The sequence below is a fragment of the Rhinolophus ferrumequinum genome, chromosome 15, assembly GCF_004115265.2.
Source record: "Rhinolophus ferrumequinum isolate MPI-CBG mRhiFer1 chromosome 15, mRhiFer1_v1.p, whole genome shotgun sequence".
NCBI classification, from domain to species: Eukaryota; Metazoa; Chordata; class Mammalia; order Chiroptera; family Rhinolophidae; genus Rhinolophus; species Rhinolophus ferrumequinum.
In genome coordinates this window covers 40,782,537-40,802,214 of record NC_046298.1, presented here as the reverse complement: position 1 = coordinate 40,802,214, position 19,678 = coordinate 40,782,537, and the positions used below count along the sequence as shown (strand labels likewise).

General features: G+C 47.5%; 1 protein-coding gene across 1 annotated transcript; it reads left to right on the top strand.

The window, feature by feature from the left end:
• Window positions 1-8,250: 8,250 nt before the first annotated feature.
• LYPD5 (LY6/PLAUR domain containing 5) lies at window positions 8,251-12,049 on the top strand. The gene is made up of 5 exons (XM_033129414.1): window positions 8,251-8,363; window positions 9,939-10,067; window positions 10,611-10,787; window positions 10,980-11,126; window positions 11,366-12,049. Exons 1-5 carry the CDS (start codon window positions 8,306-8,308, stop codon window positions 11,623-11,625), a joined length of 771 nt encoding a protein of 256 aa, XP_032985305.1. The 5' UTR covers window positions 8,251-8,305; the 3' UTR covers window positions 11,626-12,049.
• The last annotated feature ends 7,629 nt before the right edge of the window (window positions 12,050-19,678 follow it).

Sequence of the window (19,678 nt, the reverse complement as noted above, 5' to 3'; positions counted from 1 at the left end):
CTATAATTTTAAAAATATTTTTTTCTGTTAAAATACTGGTACCTTTCTGGGGCCGGCCCGGTGGCGCAGGCGGTTGGAGCTCCGTGCTCCTAACTCCGAAGGCTGCTGGTTCAATTCCCAGATGGGCCAGTGGGCTCTCAACCACAAGGTTGCTGGTTTAATTCCTCGAGTCCCGCAAGGGATGGTGGGCTCTGCCCCCTGCAACTAAGATTGAACACGGCACCTTGAGCTGAGCTGCCGCTGAGCTGCCGCTGAGCTCCTGGATGGCTCAGTTGGTTGGAGCGCATCCTCTCAACCACAAGGTTGCCAGTTTGATTCCTCTAGTCCCACAAGGGATGGTGTGCTGCGCCCCCTGCAACTAGCAACGGCAACTGGACCTGGAGCTGAGCTGCGCCCTCCACAACTAAGACTGAAAGGACAACAACTTGACTTGGAAAAAAGTCCTGGAAGTACACACTGTTTCCCAATAAAGTCCTGTTCCCCTTCCCCAATAAAATCTTTAAAAAAAAAAAATACTGGTACCCTTCTTTTTGGACCAATTTCTAAGTCTACAATCTTACCCTATGTTTGGTCACTAAAAGTTTAGGAGTTGTATTTAAGGTTTCCTCCATGCCACTCAGATCATTCCTAATTTTCGAACGATCTGATTTGCATTTCCAAAGCACCACCCATATTTAAGTCTCCTACAGATCATCCAATCCAAAAAGGATGTAGGAGAAACTACCAAACTTTGTTTCAATTACCTTAAAACCGCTTAAACTCCGTGAGTTTCAGACTACCCACATGGAAAAAAGGTTATTTCAAAACTTATACGGAAAGGGCTTGGAACAGCCACAAGGACCTTGAAGGAAAAGGAAGAGGGCTTATACCGCTGTACTTCAAGGCTGATTCAAAAGCTACAGTAATGTAGTCAACGTGGTAAAGACCTAAGGATAAACAAATAAATCGATGAAATAAGCCATATAACAACGAATATGCCCAGACACGAACCAAACAGAAATAATACTGACTACAGAGTTGTCCAGTGTCCTATAGGTCCCGTACACTGCCTGGTCATAATCCTTTAGTTGCTGGGTTGTGAGAAGGCCCAGAGTGGCTGGTGAGGAGCTAAGTTACATGGCGTGAGGACATTGGACTGCCTGCCTGAGAGCTTCAGCGTCTCTAAGAAGACCAGCCTGCAGGTAGTGAACACGGCCAGGAAGGTAGGGGAGAGACAAGAGTAGAGTTGCCAGATTGAGCAAATAAAAATACAGCATACCTAAAAAAAATGTGAATTTCCGATAAACAACAAATAACCTTTTAGTGTACGTATGCACCATAAAATATTTGAGACACACATACTAAAAAGTAACTGTTGTTTACCCAAAATTTGACTTTAAATTAGCATCTTATATTTTATCTGGCAACCATAGGTGAGGGGAAGGGTAATGGACTCAGGAATGAAGGGCTAGGACGTGAGGGAGAAGAGGAAGAGAGGCTGAGGAAAAGTGAGGGGACATGAGAGGACAGCTTGGAAAGAGTTGGAAGTTGGGGGAAGCAAAGAGAAAGAGGTGGAAGAAGAGGGGTGAGAATGGAAGAAAGGCTGGGGAGAATGGTTCTAGAAGGAAACAGCAGTAGGGGGAAGAAGGATGTGCACGGAGTGGGGGAAGCAGGGAGACTGAGGGAAATCTAGGATACAAGTGGGAGACAGGTAGAGGGGTTGAGAAAGGGCGGGCAACGGTAATCCCTGGAAAAGTCAGAGAAGATTAGAATGTAGAGGAAACCTGGAGTATTCAAAACGTTGTGGATAAGGGTCAAGGGAGACTTCTGAGTATTCTTCCCAGCATTTATTTGAGATTCCCTGGTCTCCCCCCGCACCTGTGCAGACCACAGGTGGTTGTATACACTGGTGTGGCCAGAACATGGCCAAATCCCCCCTGAAGTTCAGCCATCTCCGCTCCTGCGATGACAGCATGTGACCCTCACCCACCTCTCATCCTGACCCATTCCTGGAGACCCCAGCCTTTTTAGTTCTCAGAAATCTGGGAGATCAAAGAGATCAGAGTTCCCAGAGTGCAGCAATTCTTGCCCTCCCCCACATCCAAAAGGAACAAAAGAAGCTCAGGGAGGAAGAAGGATTCTCTTAAGGACACACAGTGAATGCAGGGTCGAGCCTGGGTCTCCTGGCCCACATCTGATTACCTTCCAACAACACCTGCCACCTTGATTTGCCTACCCCTGATCCAATCATCCCTTTAGATGCTCCTAAAATCCACTCCTATCTACTTCCCAAGTTCTGCTACTCCTGGCTGTGGATCTCTTCCCAGAAGCTTTCTATCTTCCTCTTTGTCATGGGCCTATCTTCCCCCTACATCTTCCCCATCTGTGCGTGGATTTCCAAAGTCACCATGTACAGTTGTTCGTGTTGGGCACTGCACAAGAATAGTAAACCTGAGAAGGTGTACTTCACATCACAGACATCTTTATTATTTTGGAGACAATTTTTTTTGTGACACTTATGTGTATTGTGTTATTCTGCAGACTGCGGAGATTTATAATTTATTGCAACCATGTTCCAGCAGATGGCAGTAAAGTGTCTTGTTCCAACAGGGTTGGTAGTTCCTCTTCCACTGACAAAGGAGATACCAGTTGAAAAATGGAAGGACCTTATTGATCTCGTATCATCTAAACTAACCTGTGCTTCTAAACAAGGAGCTGCTTTCCCACCTGACATGGAGTGTCTTTAAAAAAAGAAAAACAATCCCTATTGATACCTGTGCATTGGCTGCATTCAATGTTTCATATTGCAGTTTATATTTTCTGCTCATTATTTACTGCAACAAACCAAAATTATTGAATTCTAAATTTAAATCCACTTGTCCTTTCACTTGGCAGGCCTCACTATATAATAACTAATATCCAATGACCATTAGTCATCCACAAAGAACGTAGGTGGGTGGAAATTAGAGTATTGCACAGCAGTCTGATAATTATATTATTATAGAAGTTGTTAATTATTGCTTTAGAAATTGCAGCAGTATAACAATGAACTACTATTAAAATGTAATGACTTGTTACCTACATATTATTTTAAGATGCTAAAATTCTAAAATAAAACATTAACCCTATCTGACATCTCTCAAGAAGGAAAAAAAAAATCAGTATCAGAAAATGAAAAGCTATAAAACTAATTAAATAATTGAATAAATTTTTGTGAAAAATAAGGTGGCAGGGGAGGGTGATTTCCACAGCTGTTATTTCAGCTGAATCTACATTCATGGATCCAGATCTGTTCGTGACTGACGTGAATTTACCTCCCACTTCTACATAAACCATGAAGGAAAAATTTCAAGAAATGACTGGTAGAGGGGGGAAATGAAGAAACCTGTCATTCAGTATGCTTTTTGCCAATCCAGGTCCCCAGCCATCTGATTGGAAAATCAGGCTCCTAAATTTAAACTCTTAAAATTTTAATATTTGGATATTAAATTCAAATTTCAACTCTTAAAAATGATCCACTTTAAATAAGGATGTTGAACTTCCAACAGACAGTAATGATAGACAGAAATGTTTCAACAAATCTTTCCAACTGGAGAATAAATTATTTGATCAGATTCGGGTAACTTTATTTCACTTCAAAGAATCCTGTAATTAACCTTAGTTCAAATTCTCGAGATGGAAAAAGCACACGGAAAAAGTGAATGAGTAGAGTGTAGCGGATGCCGTGGTTTGCCACCGAGATCTGTTCAGAAATGAAGGACTTGCTTCTCAGCTGTGGCCCCCGCTGGGGTCTGCGTCAGCTGCCAGCCCTTGGGCCAGAGCTCCCCCTGTTATGCCCTTTGTGAGACAGAATCGCAGCCCGCCCTCTCCCTCTGCCCAGCCCTGCTTCTGTCACTTCCCTCGCACAACCCGTGGGTCCCACAGTCCCAATGTCCGCCTCAGTCTTGTCTGCCCACGAGCCACACGCAGATGGGCAGCTTCCATGACACATTTGAAAATGAAAAAGTGGGGAGCACATCCACAATAGTGGAATGATATGAGCAAATATTAGCAAAGTTAGGATCTGATTTACTATATATCCAAAAGAATGAAAAGCAAGTCACCATGTACAGATGTTTGCACACCCATGTTCATTGCAGCATTGGGCACAACAGCCAAGAGGTGGAAGCGATCCACGTGTGCACCAACAGATGAATGGATGGACAAAGGCGGTATATCAGAACAACGGAATATTACGCAGCCTTGAAAAGGAAGGAAGTTCTGACACATTCTACAACATGGATGAACTTTGAGGACATCATGCTGAGAGAAATAAGCCAGTCATAAAAAAGATAAATACTGTATAGTTCCACTTATTTGAGGTATCTCGAGGAGTCAAATTCATAGAAAGCAGAATGGTGGTTGCCAGGGGCTGGGGGCAGGGAGTATGAGATGTCATTTTTTAATGGGTCTGCAATTTCAGTTTTGCAGGATGAAAAAGTTCTAGAGCTAAGTTGCACAACAATGTGAATATACTTAACACTACTGAACTGTAAAAAAAAAAAAAGAAATTAAGATCTGATCTGAAAAAAAAAACAACAATTGCAGGCAGAGTTTATGTGAAAATAACAACAACAACAAAAAAAAATATTGGCGCACAATTCAGTTTTTGACAAGGCAGTGACTGCAGTTCCAGAAGGAAACTCCACAATTCTGGTAACGTATGCACAAACATCTATGCAGAACACAAAGATGGGCAGCAAGTGACATCCCACATTATTTGGGGGGTGACATAAAAACACAAATCATTACAATTATAGCATGTTTGATTAATGGACTCATTTCAAATAAGATAAGGAATGCTATTTCTCACTTATTTTGGTCACAAAGTTAACAGGTCATGCTGGAGGGACAGACTTCCAGACTGCACCTATTCCTATATGTAAACACTTTGCAGATTTCTATCCAGGAGATGACATAACTGGAGACAGATGATGTACACATCTCACAAGCTGCTTATACAAACCAGATCTAGAAAAAAATATCATTTGAGAGGTCAGGGATTTGCAAAGGACATGGAAATGGAAAGGCGCATGGAAGCTTACGGAATACAACAGAAGATCCTTGAGAAAATTCTAAGGTACTCAACAGACCCATGTAGACACTCAAACACCAGGCAGGTGAAGACATCCAGAGGGCTGCCCCAGTAGGTGGGTAGGCTGGGGCCTCGAGGTGACACTTCCCCACTTGCCTCCTTTCTGTCTTCTTGGAGGAACAACATCTTTTTTCTGCACCTTCTTTAAATTGGACGATGAATAATGCAGCAAAAATGTCTTTCTTTACCACTGAATTTTAAAATATCATTCATGCTATCGACAACAACTCTTCAGCTTCTAGTCAATGTTGAAATATATTGAAAATACATTTATTGGAAATAGATTTGAAACTGTTCACTGTGCAAAGAGAAAGTTGATTTGGTGGCACCATAGTGCTAAGAATTCAACCTGAGGGAGCGGGCAACATCCTCTTAGAAATTGTTGGTGGCATTTACAAAGATTTGCATCTTAGAACATAAGCCAAGGTTACATTTTGAAAATCATCTCCTTTTAAATAATGTTTTAAGTGAAATTAATATTTTGAACAAAATAATGCAGGAACTCAATTCAACGCCCTATGAGCAGCCAAGGGACCAAGGATAAGACGAGACCAGCAGTATCCTAAAAATTGTTGCGTCTAGGTGGTGGGTGTGCTATTCTCTTTGTGTGTGTGTGTATTTGAAAATATCTACCGTAAAAAAGTTTTTAAAAATAGCACCTTAATGGCTACCACAAAACATCCTTAGTTTCCCCTCAATCTCTTAAATAATTAATTACTTAATTACTAAAAAGTGACTACCAAAATAAAAGAATCTCTGGGTTTGTAGACAGCTCAGCATTCATGTTGCGTAGCCATCTATGGACCAAGAGCCCTGCCAAAATCCCAAGACCTAGATTACTGGTCTCCACTTGATTACCTCCTGCAAATGGGGAGCTTCCCACCTGACATCACACAGCCTCCAAAAATACCTGAAGGTTACTAGAGTCCAAATGACACACACTCAGCCACACATGGTCACTAACACACCCTCTCACACACACAGTAATGGGCTGGTCTGCCTACTCGTCAAGCCTCAATCTCTGAATCTATGAACCACTGTGAACATCTTCAACACCTCCTCCTTCCACAACAGCTTAAGAAAACCCATCCTCCTTCCTCGGCCAGGATCCACTTTCCAGAGACCCTTAGGTCCACCCTGCCCCTGTATGGCCAGCCCCAAGGACAGAGAGCCTGGGGCAGGAACAGGAGAAGCAGGAAAAATAATTTGGATGCAAAACAGTTTCAAGGGAAGTGAGGCCTGATGGGAGGGGAAGGGATTTGGCAAGATGTGGGTGAGGGAAGCTATGCCTGTGAGAGTCCAGAACAGTGAGCGTCCACAGTGCCTGGGTGTCTCCTGTCAAGGAAAAACTGCACCAAACAAAATTAAGTGGCATGGGAGACTTTATTCAAGACTACAGCAATAGGGGAGAGAGGCTAAACGCAACTCCACTGAAGCGAAAGGTGGGGAGATTTTGAAGCACTGGGTGAAGTGCTGCAGGGGTATCTGTCTGGAGGAAAAGTGCTGGAGGATGACAGGAGGGGGCTTGGTCCATGGATGTGTCCCGCACTCTGAGTCATGCCTCGGTTTGCAAATGTTCTTCTCTATGAATAAGCCATCCGTGTTTGCTAATTGTCACTTACTCAAGTTCAGCTCCTACCCTCCTATGGCGCTGGGAGACAGGGTCCTTGATAAAGACACTTCCAAGGGATGGCTCCCAGGTCCTTGAGAAAGACATTCCTGGGTTATAAATCTGGCAAGAGACTGGGAGAAGAGGTACCCACATTTCACAGTGACAGAGAAAGAATTCGCAATGAAAAGTTGTCTGAAGTAAATGCTCGAAGAATAGCGAGGTCGGGGGCCTATAGTCAGGAAGAAGCCTGTGTAAAATGTAGTCCAGCTCAGGGGACCATTAAGGCTGCCCCGGTCACCGCTATTATATCAACTCTTTCCCGTCCACCCGTGGGCCTGAGACTCTGCATCTCTGCACATGTCTGATGCCCACCTGGCACAGCACAGGGAGTGGGTGTGATCCCAGCCAGCAGCTCTTCCAAGTGGCCAGGAGGGACTGGGCTGGGGCCTCTGCCCCAGTCCTGCAGGGGCGTCTGTCTGGATGTCCTCATTGACCCAGGGTCTAAGTGTCCACATGGGTCTGTCTGTGTCCGTGGGAGACAGTGTGCCCCCCTGCTTGTCTGCCTGTGTCTCTATTCCATCCAGTTGTTTAAATGTATTCACTTAATCCTCTAATAAAGATGTATTAAATACCTTCTGTGGGCACGTCCTGTGTATCGCGGAGTCCCTCTTCATGTCTGGGTTCGTCTGTGTGCCTACATTTACATCTGTCCACACCAAACATGTCTGTCTTTCTGCATCCCCTGTGTAACTCTGAGCGTCTCTCTCTCTCTCTCTCTCTCTCTCTCTCTCCATCTCTGTTTGTACATTCATTGTTTCATTTATTCATACAACATCACAAACATCCCCTGAGACCTCTGATGGGGAGACAGACAATCGCCCAACCCAGGGTGACCACGCTGAGAGACAGGTGCTTGGGGCTGAGGTGGGGGTGAGGGGTAAGTGGGGAGGGGGTGTGTCTGAGAAGGCTTCAAGGAGGCAGTGATGCTTGTGTCCCCCTGGGTCTGGAAATGTGGCTCCAGGATTAGAGGCTGTGAGTGTCTAAGTATGTAGGTCATTTGTGTTGGAGTGGAGAAAGAGAAGAGAGATCAAGAGGGCACGTACGCCCACCTCAGACAACACAAGGTGGGGAATGGGGTAGAAAGAGAGCCTGCAAAACACAAACTCCCCCAAAATTAAGGCTTACAGGACCCCAGACCCTCCTCCCTCAGGCCCAGGAGCCCAGGCCCCCAGCGCCTCCTCCCTCAGGCCAAGGAGCCCAGGCCCCCAGCCCCTCCTCCCTCAGACCCAGGACCCCAGTCCCCTCCTCCCTCAGACCCAGGAGCCCAGCCCCCAGCCCCCTCTTCCCTCAGACCCAGGAGCCCAGCCTCTAGCCCCATCCTTCCTCAGACCCAGGACTCATCGTGGCCCCATCATGAATATCTAGGAGGAGACCAGCCCTAGACAGGTAGGCGGGGGTGGAGGAATCCTGCCAGGCTGGGGAACTGGGATGCCTGGGGCTTGGCAGGGAGAACCAGCCTGGCAGAAATCAGAGCGGGAGGAGCTGTCCACGGTGTCTCCACTCAGCTCCACGACCTGGCAATGGGAGTCCCCAGAGCCATCCTGCTCTGCCTCTGTGGGTCTGTGCTCTGCCTGACAGGTACCCCGACTTCTGAGTCCAATGACACATAGGGCCGGGTGGTGGTCTGGATTCCTGGGTCTGAGGGAAGAGGGGGTTGGGGGTCTGGACTCCTGGGCCTTGGTCGGGGAGAGGCCTGGAGACTGTGTCCTCTTCACTCTCTTCCCCATCAGTCGTTTTCTCTGGTGTCATTTTCTCTCTTTGTGTCACTTCAGCCTTTCTCATCCTCCTTGCCCAGGACCCCATTCAAGAGTATTTCTGGGGAATCATGGGGGCTTTTTTCAAAACTGTCAGAGAAACTTGGCCTCATCCTCAGGCAACCTCTTCCCCAATTTGGGTAAGGACAGGGAAGTACTCGTCAGGATTGGAGTGGTTACAAAGACAGGGATAGAGAAGTGGGAAGGAGGCTATGTCTGCACACAGCCGACTTCGTGTGTGTCTGCTCATCCATAGAAGAGAGTCTGATTTCTGTGTGTGTCCCTGTGTCAGCGTGTCCTTTGGGTCTCTGCACTTGTGTGTGTGTTTCTGTAGCAGGTTTTGATGTCTCGGAGTTTGAGCAAATGCTTTTATGTGTCTGTTTATCTCTCAGCTTCACTCTTTTTATAGAAGAGACACGTGTATGATTTTGTATGTCTGTGTCTCTTTGTATTTGTGCATCCCTTGTGATTGGTAGGCCTGTGTTTATCTCTGTGTATATGTGTTTAGATATTTTGATGTGTGTCTGTCTCTCTATGTACCTGTGTCTCATGTCTCCATGTGTCTTGTATCTGTCCATAATTTTAAATTGTATGTTTTTGTGGGTCTCTTTTTTGTGTGCCTCTAACTTTGCATAGTTGTGGTCTCTCTACTTGTGTGTCTGTGACACTTGGGTCTGTACCAATCTCTCACCAGGTATCACTTCTTGTGCTCCTGGATCTCTCAGTGTGGGGTTATTGGGTCCATATCCACATGTTTTTCTGTCTGTATCATTTTACATGTGCGAGATGCTGTGCCTCTGTCTGCGGGGGTTTCTACTGGAGAGTCTAGGTGGTACTTGTTTTGTGTGCGAATAGATGTATTCAGGATACTCTGTGTCTATGTGTGAGATTTGCATGAGGCCGTGTCCATTTTGTTCTTCTGCATTTCTGTCAGTGTTTAAGTGTTCTGTGGGGGTATCGCAGGGCTGGCTGTGTATGTGTATTTGTAGTACAAGATCACACATCCCACTGACTGTACTGGAGGGTCTGTGTTCCATCAGTGGCCTTTTAGTGCTACTGGATATTGCGAGTTTAGTTGGGAGAGGGACTGGCAGAGCAAGAGAGAATCAGTTCCTCCTTATTTAAATCTTAGAGGGCTTTCTGAAAGAAGGTCATGACCTGGAACAGCCTGGGGGAAGAAACCTGGCCTGGCAGGTGTAGAGAGGCCATTACTCTGGCACCAGGTAGACACAGCCATGAGCACTGGTGGCAACAGACCGGCTGTCTCAAGGCAACAAGGCCTGTCTCCTCTCATGGAACAGCCTTGTCTGCCTGTCATTTGCAGGGCGGAGTCTTGAGTGCGTGGAACAGGCTCAGCCCTGGCCTGCTCCTCTCACCCCACCCCTGTTCCTCTCCTCAGTGTCCCAAGCCCTGCAATGCTACAGCTTCCAACACATCTACTTCGGGCCCTTTGACCTCAGCAGAATGAAATTCCCCAATGTTTCCTGTCCCCACGGATGCGCAGAGTCTGTCTTGTCCCTGGACACCGGTGAGGGACGGCAAGCGCCAAAAAAAGGCGCAGGGTGTGCAAAGGAGAAAGGGGTGGGGACAGGCCAGGGATGAGAGATGAAGGAGAAGCGGGGAGGGGAGGAGTCCAGGGGTTGGGGGAGGATTGGGTAGAAGAGCAGGGGAAGGATAAGGATGGAGTGGAGAGGTGGAGGAAGGGAGAAGGGAGAGAAAGAAAGGCGTGGATGAGGGGAGTGAGGTGGGGAAGGGCGAGAAGACAACAGCGAGCCAGGAAGAGGAGGTGGGAGAGGGGCAGAAAGGAAGCAGGGGGAGGAAGAGAAGAGCAGGGGAGGAAGGGTGGGTGACGAGGTGCGGAGGAGGGGAGGAGGTGGCCAGGAAAGCGGAGTGTGAAAGGGAGAGAGGGAGGAAAGGGAAGGGCAGGAGGGAGGAGCGAGGCAGAGAAGAGAGGAGGGAGAGACTTGAGACTGGACTGAGGCGAGGGAGACGGAGAGGAAGGGGCCTGGGAGGGGAGGAGGAAGGACCGGGAGGAGGCAGCACACCAGACTCCACCCCCTCCCATCCCCAGGGTACCGCGCCGCCGTGACCACGGTACAGAAGGGCTGCTGGACAGGCCCGCCCACGGGCCAGATGCAGTCGAACCGCAACGCGCTGCCGCCCGACTACTCGGTGTTGCGCGGCTGCAACACCGACTTGTGCAACGCCAATCTCATGAGCCATGACGCCCTCCCCAACCTGAGCCCAGGTGTGCCGGAGGGCGGGGAGGGGCGTGGGGCGGGGAGGGGCGTGGGGCGGGGAGGGGCGTGGCCTCCGCTGGGCACCTCCTCCCTGCGCGCTAGGATTCCAGCCCCCTTGTCGCGCTAGTCGGGACCCTAGTGCAATGCACAACTGTACCCGAGAAACATTACCCGAGTGTGAATCAATGCTCTCTCACCAGCGCCTAACCCGCAGACGCTCAGCGGCATCGAGTGCTATGCCTGCGTAGGGATCCACCCGGAGGACTGCTCCCCAGAGAAGTCCCGGCGGGTCCAGTGTCACCAAGACCAAAGCGTCTGCTTCCAGGGCAATGGCCAAATGACCGTTGGTAAGGGGCTGGGAGGGTAGGAGGGCTTGGGCAAGGGGTGTGTAGGCAGGTCAGGCCTGGGGGTGGAGGCACCAGACAGGCTTGACAGGGAGACATGGCACTGGTTTGAAAGAAGGAGGCATGGCCCTAGTCTAAGGTGGGACACTGGAAGTTAGTCTGAGGACCCAGTGATAGTTCTGGCCTCTGAGGTGGGGGTTCAGGTGCCTCCCTCAGTTCTGACCCCTCCTCCCTGCCCCCAGGCAATTTCTCAGTCCCGGTATACATCAGAACCTGCCACCGGCCCTCCTGCACCATCATGGGCACGACCAGCCCGTGGACACACATTGACCTCCAGGGCTCTTGCTGTAATGGGCACCTCTGCAATAAGGACTCTGTGACCCAGCCCTTCACCACTGCTTCAGCCACCACCGCACCCCAAGCACCCCACGTGGTGGCCCTGCTCCTCATGGTTCCCCTGCTGGTTGGCATTCTGGGAGGACCCCTTGGGCCCTCCCCATAGGCAGTCCCTCCAGCATCTCTACAAGCCGGATGCTGGGGCACGCACACCCCTTCTCACCGCTGCAGCCCTTGTCATATGGAAAATGATGTCAAACCAGAGTTACACTCCTGTCTCCCTCGCTTCTCCCTCCCATTTCCCTATCACCACCTTGCCCCCACCTGCTCAGCAGGCCTGGGAGAAATTGGACAAGGTCCCCAGTGTCCCAGGGTGGGGAGGAACAGCCATATCCTGCCCCATGTGAAGAGCAAACCTGATAATAGATATTATTTGCCGAGCACCAACCAGGCCCCAACATCCCACGACCCCCTAGGACCAGCTCCAGCAGGAGCTACAATCATGTCTCTATTAGTATCACGAGAAGCTCAAGAGGCAGTATACCCTAAAAGTTAGGGGCCCAGACTCCGGAGCCAGGCTGCATGGGTTCGAATCCCAGCTCTACCATTTAGCTTGTGGGGAACCTTAGGCAAGTCACTTCACCTCTCTGCCTATGTTTCCTCACCTGTAAGGTGGAAGTGAAAATAAAACCTACAATTATGAGAAAACTTCCTTAACGGTGGTTGTGGTCAGGATTTAATGAGCTGAACGTGGAGTACCTGGGACACCACAGTCACCGGGCACAGGTGGGTTATTGTCACAATCCCCATGTGAGAGAGGAGCAAAGGGAGGTAGAGGCACTTGCTTGAGCTCATGGAGCAGAGTCAGGAGTGTGACTCCAGCCCCGTAAACTGCTGAGCAACCCCACCTCCCAAACACAGGGTTCTGGAGTAATTTGACAGAAACACAGTTGAGGCAAACCTGAACCAGGCAAAATTCTCCAACCTGTGGATCGGGGAAGACTTCGAGGAAGAACTGAAAAAAAGATAAAAAGGCATGGGCAAAGAGAGGTAGGAGGAAGGGCATTCTCGATGGAGGGGCCAGCCTGGACTAACAGCCGGAGGTAGGAAGGAACCCAGCGTGTACAGGATACTTACACGAACACATGAACTTCATCCTCTCGTACAAATGCTTTACAAGGTCCTTTCACATCCTTTTCCCCAGTTGAGCCTCCCAGTGACCCAGGGAAGCAAGCAAGAAGGGGAGTCACATCCCCATTTGTGGATAAGTTGCCCAAGGCACAGTGAGAGAGAGTGATTTTCAGAGTAAGTGGCAGAGCAAGGATGGATCCCCACACCTTTTCACGCTACCTCAACAGGCAGCCTTGTGGGGAGGAAGGCATCTCAGAAACACTGCTAGATTCCAGTGAGGTCAAGGGGAGAAGGGCCCTAGATGTCTCTACATCCTGCCATAGAAGGGGGAGCTGGGTGTCATTAGTCATTCAACATCACATTTACTGAGCACCTACTATGTACCACACACATAGTTGTTGGGCATACAAAACGAGCAAACGTCCCGACCTTCGAGGAGCTCTCCCTTCTAGCGGGGGAAACAGAATGGATTTTATTGCAAATGTGGTTTAAGGCCTTGATTGTCAGTCTGATGTGTTAACTTGGCTAGGCGACAGGCCCAGTTAGTTATTCACTCAAATGCTAATCTCAGCGCTGCTGGGAAGGGTATTTTGTAGATGTGATTAAGGTCCATGGTCAGTTGACTTTAAGTGAGGGAGGTTATCCTAGGTCACTGGGGCCTGGTCAGGCAGTTGAAAGGCCTTACGGGCAGAGCTGAGGTTTCCTGAAAAAGAAATCTGCCTGCGGACAGCAGCTTCAACCCGTGCCCAGGAGTTGCAGCCTGCCCTCCTGATTGCCTGCCCCACAGATTTCAAACGTGCCTGGCCGGCCTCACAATCACATCAGCCAATTCCTTGCAATAACGCTCATTACATATATATGCGTGTATATATCCCCTGGTACTGTTGTTCTGGTTAATGCCAGACTAACACAGAATCCATTAGAGGATTTATAGCAGAGGGCCACTACAATTACATACATAAAATTTTATATTATTATATATTATATGTAAGATACATTACTTATATAATATACATATCACATGATATATACATATGACATAGTATATACAGAGGGTGCCAAAAAATGTGTATACATCTTAAGGAAAAAACTATTAAAATTGTAATACTCAATATATACGGACAACAAAAGATGAATACAAGTCACGTTTGACTTCTGCAATTACAGGAGGTGCTCAAAGTGGTTACCATCAGCGTCCAGACACTTCTGATGACAGCGAACTACTGCTTGAGCAACGTTCACCAAAGTGACCACTTGTATACATTTTTTGGCACCCTCAGTGTAATGTTGTATAATATTCATATATAATTATATATGATTACATATGTTATAACTTTTTCATCAAGATATAAAACACATATAGTAAAAATGCCATGTTTGCAAATGTATACCCCCGAGTAACCTCCGCCCAGATCATGATATAGCACATTTCCAGCGCCCCACCCCAAAGCCTCCCCCATCTTCACAGGCACTTTCCCACCCCGGAGGTAGCCGTTACTCTGGCTCCTATCATAGATCAACTTTGCCTGTTGCTGAACTCCATATAAATGGAGTCCTACAGCATGTCCTCTTGTGTACATGCTTTACATTATAAAAGGATTCCTGTAGTAAAGACGAAGCTGAGACCTATGAGGTGGCTACTGCACCAGTCCAGGTGACAGGGGTGGCCACAGAGGTAGTGAGGGGTTGGGTACAGGATGGATTTTGTTGGTAGAGCTTACAGGACTTGTGGATACATTGGTTGAAGGGTGCGAGGGGAGGAAAAGAGAAGACGCCGCCGAGGTTTTGGCCTGAGGAATGGGGTAAATGGTGGTAGTGTTTACCAAAGAGAGAAACAGATGGAAGGGAGTGAGAATCAACAGTGGGGTGTTGGACATGTTGAGTTTGATTCCGTTTAAAATAAGAGCACTTTGGTTTGCACAGGGCCCCTCATCAGGACACAGGACATGGAGGTACCTGGGTATATCTCCCCCGATGGAAGTGAATTTCGATGTTTCCTCCAAAAGATATATCTTAGAATGTTCCTCACAGGGCAGTTCATAATTGTCAAAAGCTGGAAACATTCCAAAACCTATCAAAGGTAGAATGGCTAAATTAATGGCGACCTACTCACCTAGTGGAGTACTATACAGCCACAAGAATGAACCATCTGCAGCCGTGATACACACAACAGCATGGATGATTCTCCCAAACATAATGTGAAGCAAAAGGGTAAAAACACTCAAGACTCCATTCTGTACGATTCCATTTATACAAAGTCCAAAAGTAAGCAAAACTAATGCATGCAATTAGAAATCAGGGTACTGACTATCCTTGGGGGTTAGTAACTGGAAGCGAAGATGGGGATTCTGGGGGCCTGGTCCTTGTGTTTCTTGATCTGAGAATTCATTGAGCTGTTTGCTTATGATTTGTGTTCTTTCCATACATACATTATTTTCAATAAAACGTTCACATTTCTTAAAAGCTTTCTTGGTGCAGAAATGTCATGTGGGGAAAGGGAAGAGAAAAATAGAACTGACCCCTTTCTTAAAATTATCTATTTGGTGACAACTAATGAGCAAAGGGGTAAAGAGTTCAGTTAACCATCTTATCACATAAACGCTTGTGATGTTAGGATGTGTTAAATGAAAAAGATGGACTGGATAAATAGATCCAGAAATTGTGATCTCTATTCTGTTTGTTAGCTGTGAATTACCCAAATGATGGGTAATATTTTTATTATCTGCATTCTGACTGAATGGACTTAAATTTGCATGTCATTCCTTTTGCCTATCCACCCACACACCTCTTTGTAATCTTGATCTGTGGTGATCTGTTTGAATACTTAACTTTTTTTTTTCACTACTCATTCAACAACTAATTACTGCTGTCTCCTAATTGAAGTGCACCAGAAATATCCGGTTTTGATGGGAGGGAAAAAGCAGTGGAAAAGTATTGACAAATTTTTGTTTCACAAACGTCAGGTCCACCACCAACAACAGAAGAGGCAAGGTTGAAAGAAATTAGTAGATTGATAGATAGATACATGGAAAGATAAAAAGAAAGGAAAGAAGGAAGAAGAAAGGAAGTAAGGAGGGGGAGGGAGGGAGAGAGGGATAGAGGGAGGGAGGAAGAAAAACAAGTGAAGAGGAAACTATGCATATCTACTACAATTTGCATTCTATAATTGATCACAAGGCTATAGTTGATATATTTAATTTCCTTCCATTACTCACTCCACGTTTCCTTTTCCTCCTGCTGACTGGTGTTCTTTATCTAGTGAGGTGACCCAAACCCTCCTTCCTGAAAGGTCTAAATCCTTCGTGATCCTGCCTTTTGATATTATTGTGGTTGTTGCTGCTTTTACTATTGGACATGGAAGCGCTAAGAAGTGCTGCAGAGAATGCCCTGGGTTCTAGACATGGCCTTCCTGCCGCACTATGTAGCATAGCAGTAGCCCAATGTCCCCTTGGTAACTGAGATCAGTCACCCCAGCAAATACTGTAATCCACTTTTTTGTCTGTTGGTTCAGTAGCGTGAGGAGCCCAAAATGGCCAGATGACAGTCTCACCTTCCACTTTATTGGATCGACTGCTGTCTCCTCTAATGGAAGCATTCTTTCCCTGGGAACCAAGACCCCTAAATCAGCAGAGCTCGAAGTTGTGGGGATGAGAATCAAACATTGTGCACATGGGTTTAGGTGTAATAGTGAGAAGAACGTCTGCCATTCCTTGACACCCAGACCCATGTATTTGGGCTGTGAGGCCTACAGCATTCAAACATATGCTGCGTCCTATAAGACAGAACCCCTTCCTTTGAGGATATCGACTCCACGCTGGCACCAATAAGCTTCTTCTCGGTGACGGGGTCTGAGGTAAGCCCAGTGAAATCCATGGGTATGAGCCCGTTGCCACACTTCATTTGCTGTGTCATGAGTTCCCTGGTCAAAGGTAACGCTGTGGGGAAAACACAGTGGAGGAGAAGACATCCTGCAGTCCTGAGGAAGGACTTTACGTGTGGTAAGAGGAGTAAGGAGAGCCCTTAACCCTCCAAGCTTCCTTTACACACAGAGGACCGCGTCAGACACAGATCTTGGAAATGCAGCTGGAAGGTGGTACAGAAGAAGCATTGCCAAATGTGGATGTACACACATTGGTGTCCATCATTCATTGAGCTCCTCTATGTCCCTGGCCATGCACTGAGCTCTGGGGCCACGGAGGTGAATCGAGGCCTGGAGGAGCTCCCAGTCTCATGAGGGAGGTAGAGCCATGCTCAGACAGCCACAAGCCTAGGATGGAGGGAAGTGCAGGGACAGGAGGGGCCAGTGTTGGGGAAGGGATACATCGGGGCTGGCGCCAGAGGAAGAAGAACCTGGCGACAGGTGTTAAAGCTGCCATATGGACAGACGAGGGAACACATTCCAGGTAGAGGGACCAGCCCATACAAAGATGGAGATACAGAGGCAGAAGTAATCTCAGTGGAGAGTTAACAACTTTTGTCATTCATTCTTCTGTGCTGGGTGGTCCTGGAGAACCCTAACCCTGGGGAGTTCTTGGGCTGATGGGGGACACAGACTAAGGCCCAGAGGGACACAGCTCCATCAGGGAGATCCAGGCGGTAAATAAGGGGAGTGCACGTGTCGGGAGGGCTGGCAGGTAGAGAAGAAACCTCTGACTAGGGGTTGAGGCATTGGGGCATCAGGGGTGGTGACTTCATAGAGGACGGAGCCCGTGCTTGGTCCTGAAGGATGAGTAGGAGACCAACCAGGTGGACAGCGTGGAGAACAGCATTCCAGGCAGAGGGACCAGCCCTGTGACAAGGTCTCAGGAAACATTTAAGTGGCAGAGACAGCTGGACAGAGTCAGAAAAAGTAGGAGAGCTGCAGGGAGGGATGTTTGGCAAACATTTATAACCTGTTCTTCTGAGCTGGGTGATGACAGGCACCCAGCGATGAGTCAGACCCAACCTTGCGCCATGGTCTGGAAAGAGACAGTCACAAGTGGAGGTTTCCGGTTAGTAAAGCATGAATTACAAGGGTGGAAGGGAGCTCCAAAGAGGAAGACTAGGGAAGGCATCTGATAGGACACCTACGTGACATGCAGGGACTGGCAAAGCATCAGCAGGAAGGTCATCAAGGACAGGATGCACAAGGGCTTGGTCTCCATGTAAAGTGTGAGAAAGGAAGACGAGGATGAAGAGGGTGGCAGGGCCTCTGAGGCTGAGGATAAAATGTCCTGAACTTACCCGGCAGCCAACGGGGATCTATGGAAGGGGGGAAACAGGGGCCAGGCGTGGCAGAAGTTCTCCTTGTGACCATGCAGGAGACAAACCAGGGTCCTGAGGCAGAGAGAACAGGGAGAGGCTAGCGATGGGGTCTCTTCTTCATGGTCTCCAGGGTTGGGGGCCACTTGGGGTTGACGGGCTTGCAGGGATAAGGAGGGACTGAGCATACAGTGTGTGAGTGCTGTGGGTTAGGAGGAGTCAAGTTCCTTAGAAGTGACGATTGTGGTTTCCTCTGGATATTGAGAAGGGGGTTGTGGTCATAAAGGAGCACACAGGAAGATTCTGGCAATTCTCCCTGGGTGTGTATGTGTGGTGATTTCACGGGGTGGGGGGAAGGCTATATAATTATTCATCCAAAATGCACCTGGATATTTTATGCACTTTCTGCTTGAATGGTGTGTTTCATACAAAAAAATAATGATGCCAACAGCAAAGGGAAGCCTAGAGCCCACGTCTTTGGACTCTCATATTGTGGCTTTTTAATCTTTGGTGATAGAGGTCAGAATACGGGCTATCTCTGGTGTATCACTTGGGAGAGGACCAGAGAACCTGCTGTGACAATGGTGATGATCTATAGCTTGACTGAGGTGGTGGTCACACATGTCTATACTCAGGTGGAACTGCACCCATCTGTACACGTAAGATTTGTGAACTTCATAACACGTAAGTCATACCTCAAAAACAATTAAAAATACAACATGTAATTAAATGATATCATGTCTGGGATTTGCATTAAAATAATAGAGGAAGTGAGGAAGTGGGTGGAGGTGTAGATGAAATGCAATTAACCATGAGTTGGTACTTGTTAAATGGGTACATGAAGGTTTATTATACTCTCCTGTTCACTTCTGTATTTTGACGTTTTCCATGATAAAAAGGATGGATAGATAGAGAGATAGAGAGATAGAATGACAGAACCAATACCTATTGAACTCGCGGTGACCTAGGCACTCCCTCCCGTCAGATCCCAGATGCCTGCCTTCTCTCTGTGGTCCAGATGATCCAATACCTGGATCATACACACAACATCGCAACTTTCCCAAGATTCCTCTGCCCTCCCTGGCTTAATGGAAATGGGAGCCCAGGTCAGCACCAAGGACAGATCCGTAGCGTTGAGTCTCAGAACCAAAGGCAGCAACTCAACTAATAGGGGGACACACGACAGGGAAATGAGGAAATGACGTCCTTCCCACCTCCAGGACAGTGTGGAGCAGGGTGGGAGGATAGAACCATTTAACAAGAGCACTCCTTCACCAAATAGCCACTGAGTATCCACTAGGTGCAGGCACTGTTCTGAACCCTGGGATGGCAAGATCCCTATTCTAATCAATCAGAAAAATCAGAGAGCAGGGTCATTTAGATAGTTCTAAGTGCCATGATAAAGACAAGCAACGAAATAGGATACAGGGTTATTTATGGGGCCACAGAGGCCCATTTTTTGAAGAGGTGGTCAGAAAGAGACTATATTGAGCACAGGATGAAGTGAGGGAGTGATGCGTGAGAAGGCTGGAGGTAAAAGCATTCGGGCAGAGGGAAAAACAGGCACCCAGACCCTGAGGCAGGAAAGAGCTTGGCACGTCTGAGGATCAGCAAGAAGGTCAACGCTGTGGTGCAAAGTAAATGAAGGAGAAAGTGGCAGGAGAGGTTTTGACATGATTGAAGTAGACGCACAGAGAGAAAAAGATAGAGAAAAACAGGAAAACATAAAAGACAAGCAGAGATGGAAAGAGTTGGTTGGCAAAAAGGTGAAGGCAAATGATACTGGCTGTAATTTATAAAGTGCAATTTCTATGATCTATTCCATTAGTTCACAATTAAGTTTGCAA

What these genes read in the sequence shown, in the direction of transcription:
- LYPD5 (XM_033129414.1), top strand. Translation starts at nt 8,306, where the DNA reads ATGGGAGTCCCCAGAGCCATCCTGCTCTGCCTCTGTGGGTCTGTGCTC. An exon ending in GTCTGTGCTCTGCCTGACAG is followed by an intron (nt 8,364 to 9,938) that starts GTACCCCGACTT and finishes TCCTCTCCTCAG; the next exon opens with TGTCCCAAGCCCTGCAATGC. An exon ending in TGTCTTGTCCCTGGACACCG is followed by an intron (nt 10,068 to 10,610) that starts GTGAGGGACGGC and finishes TCCCATCCCCAG; the next exon opens with GGTACCGCGCCGCCGTGACC.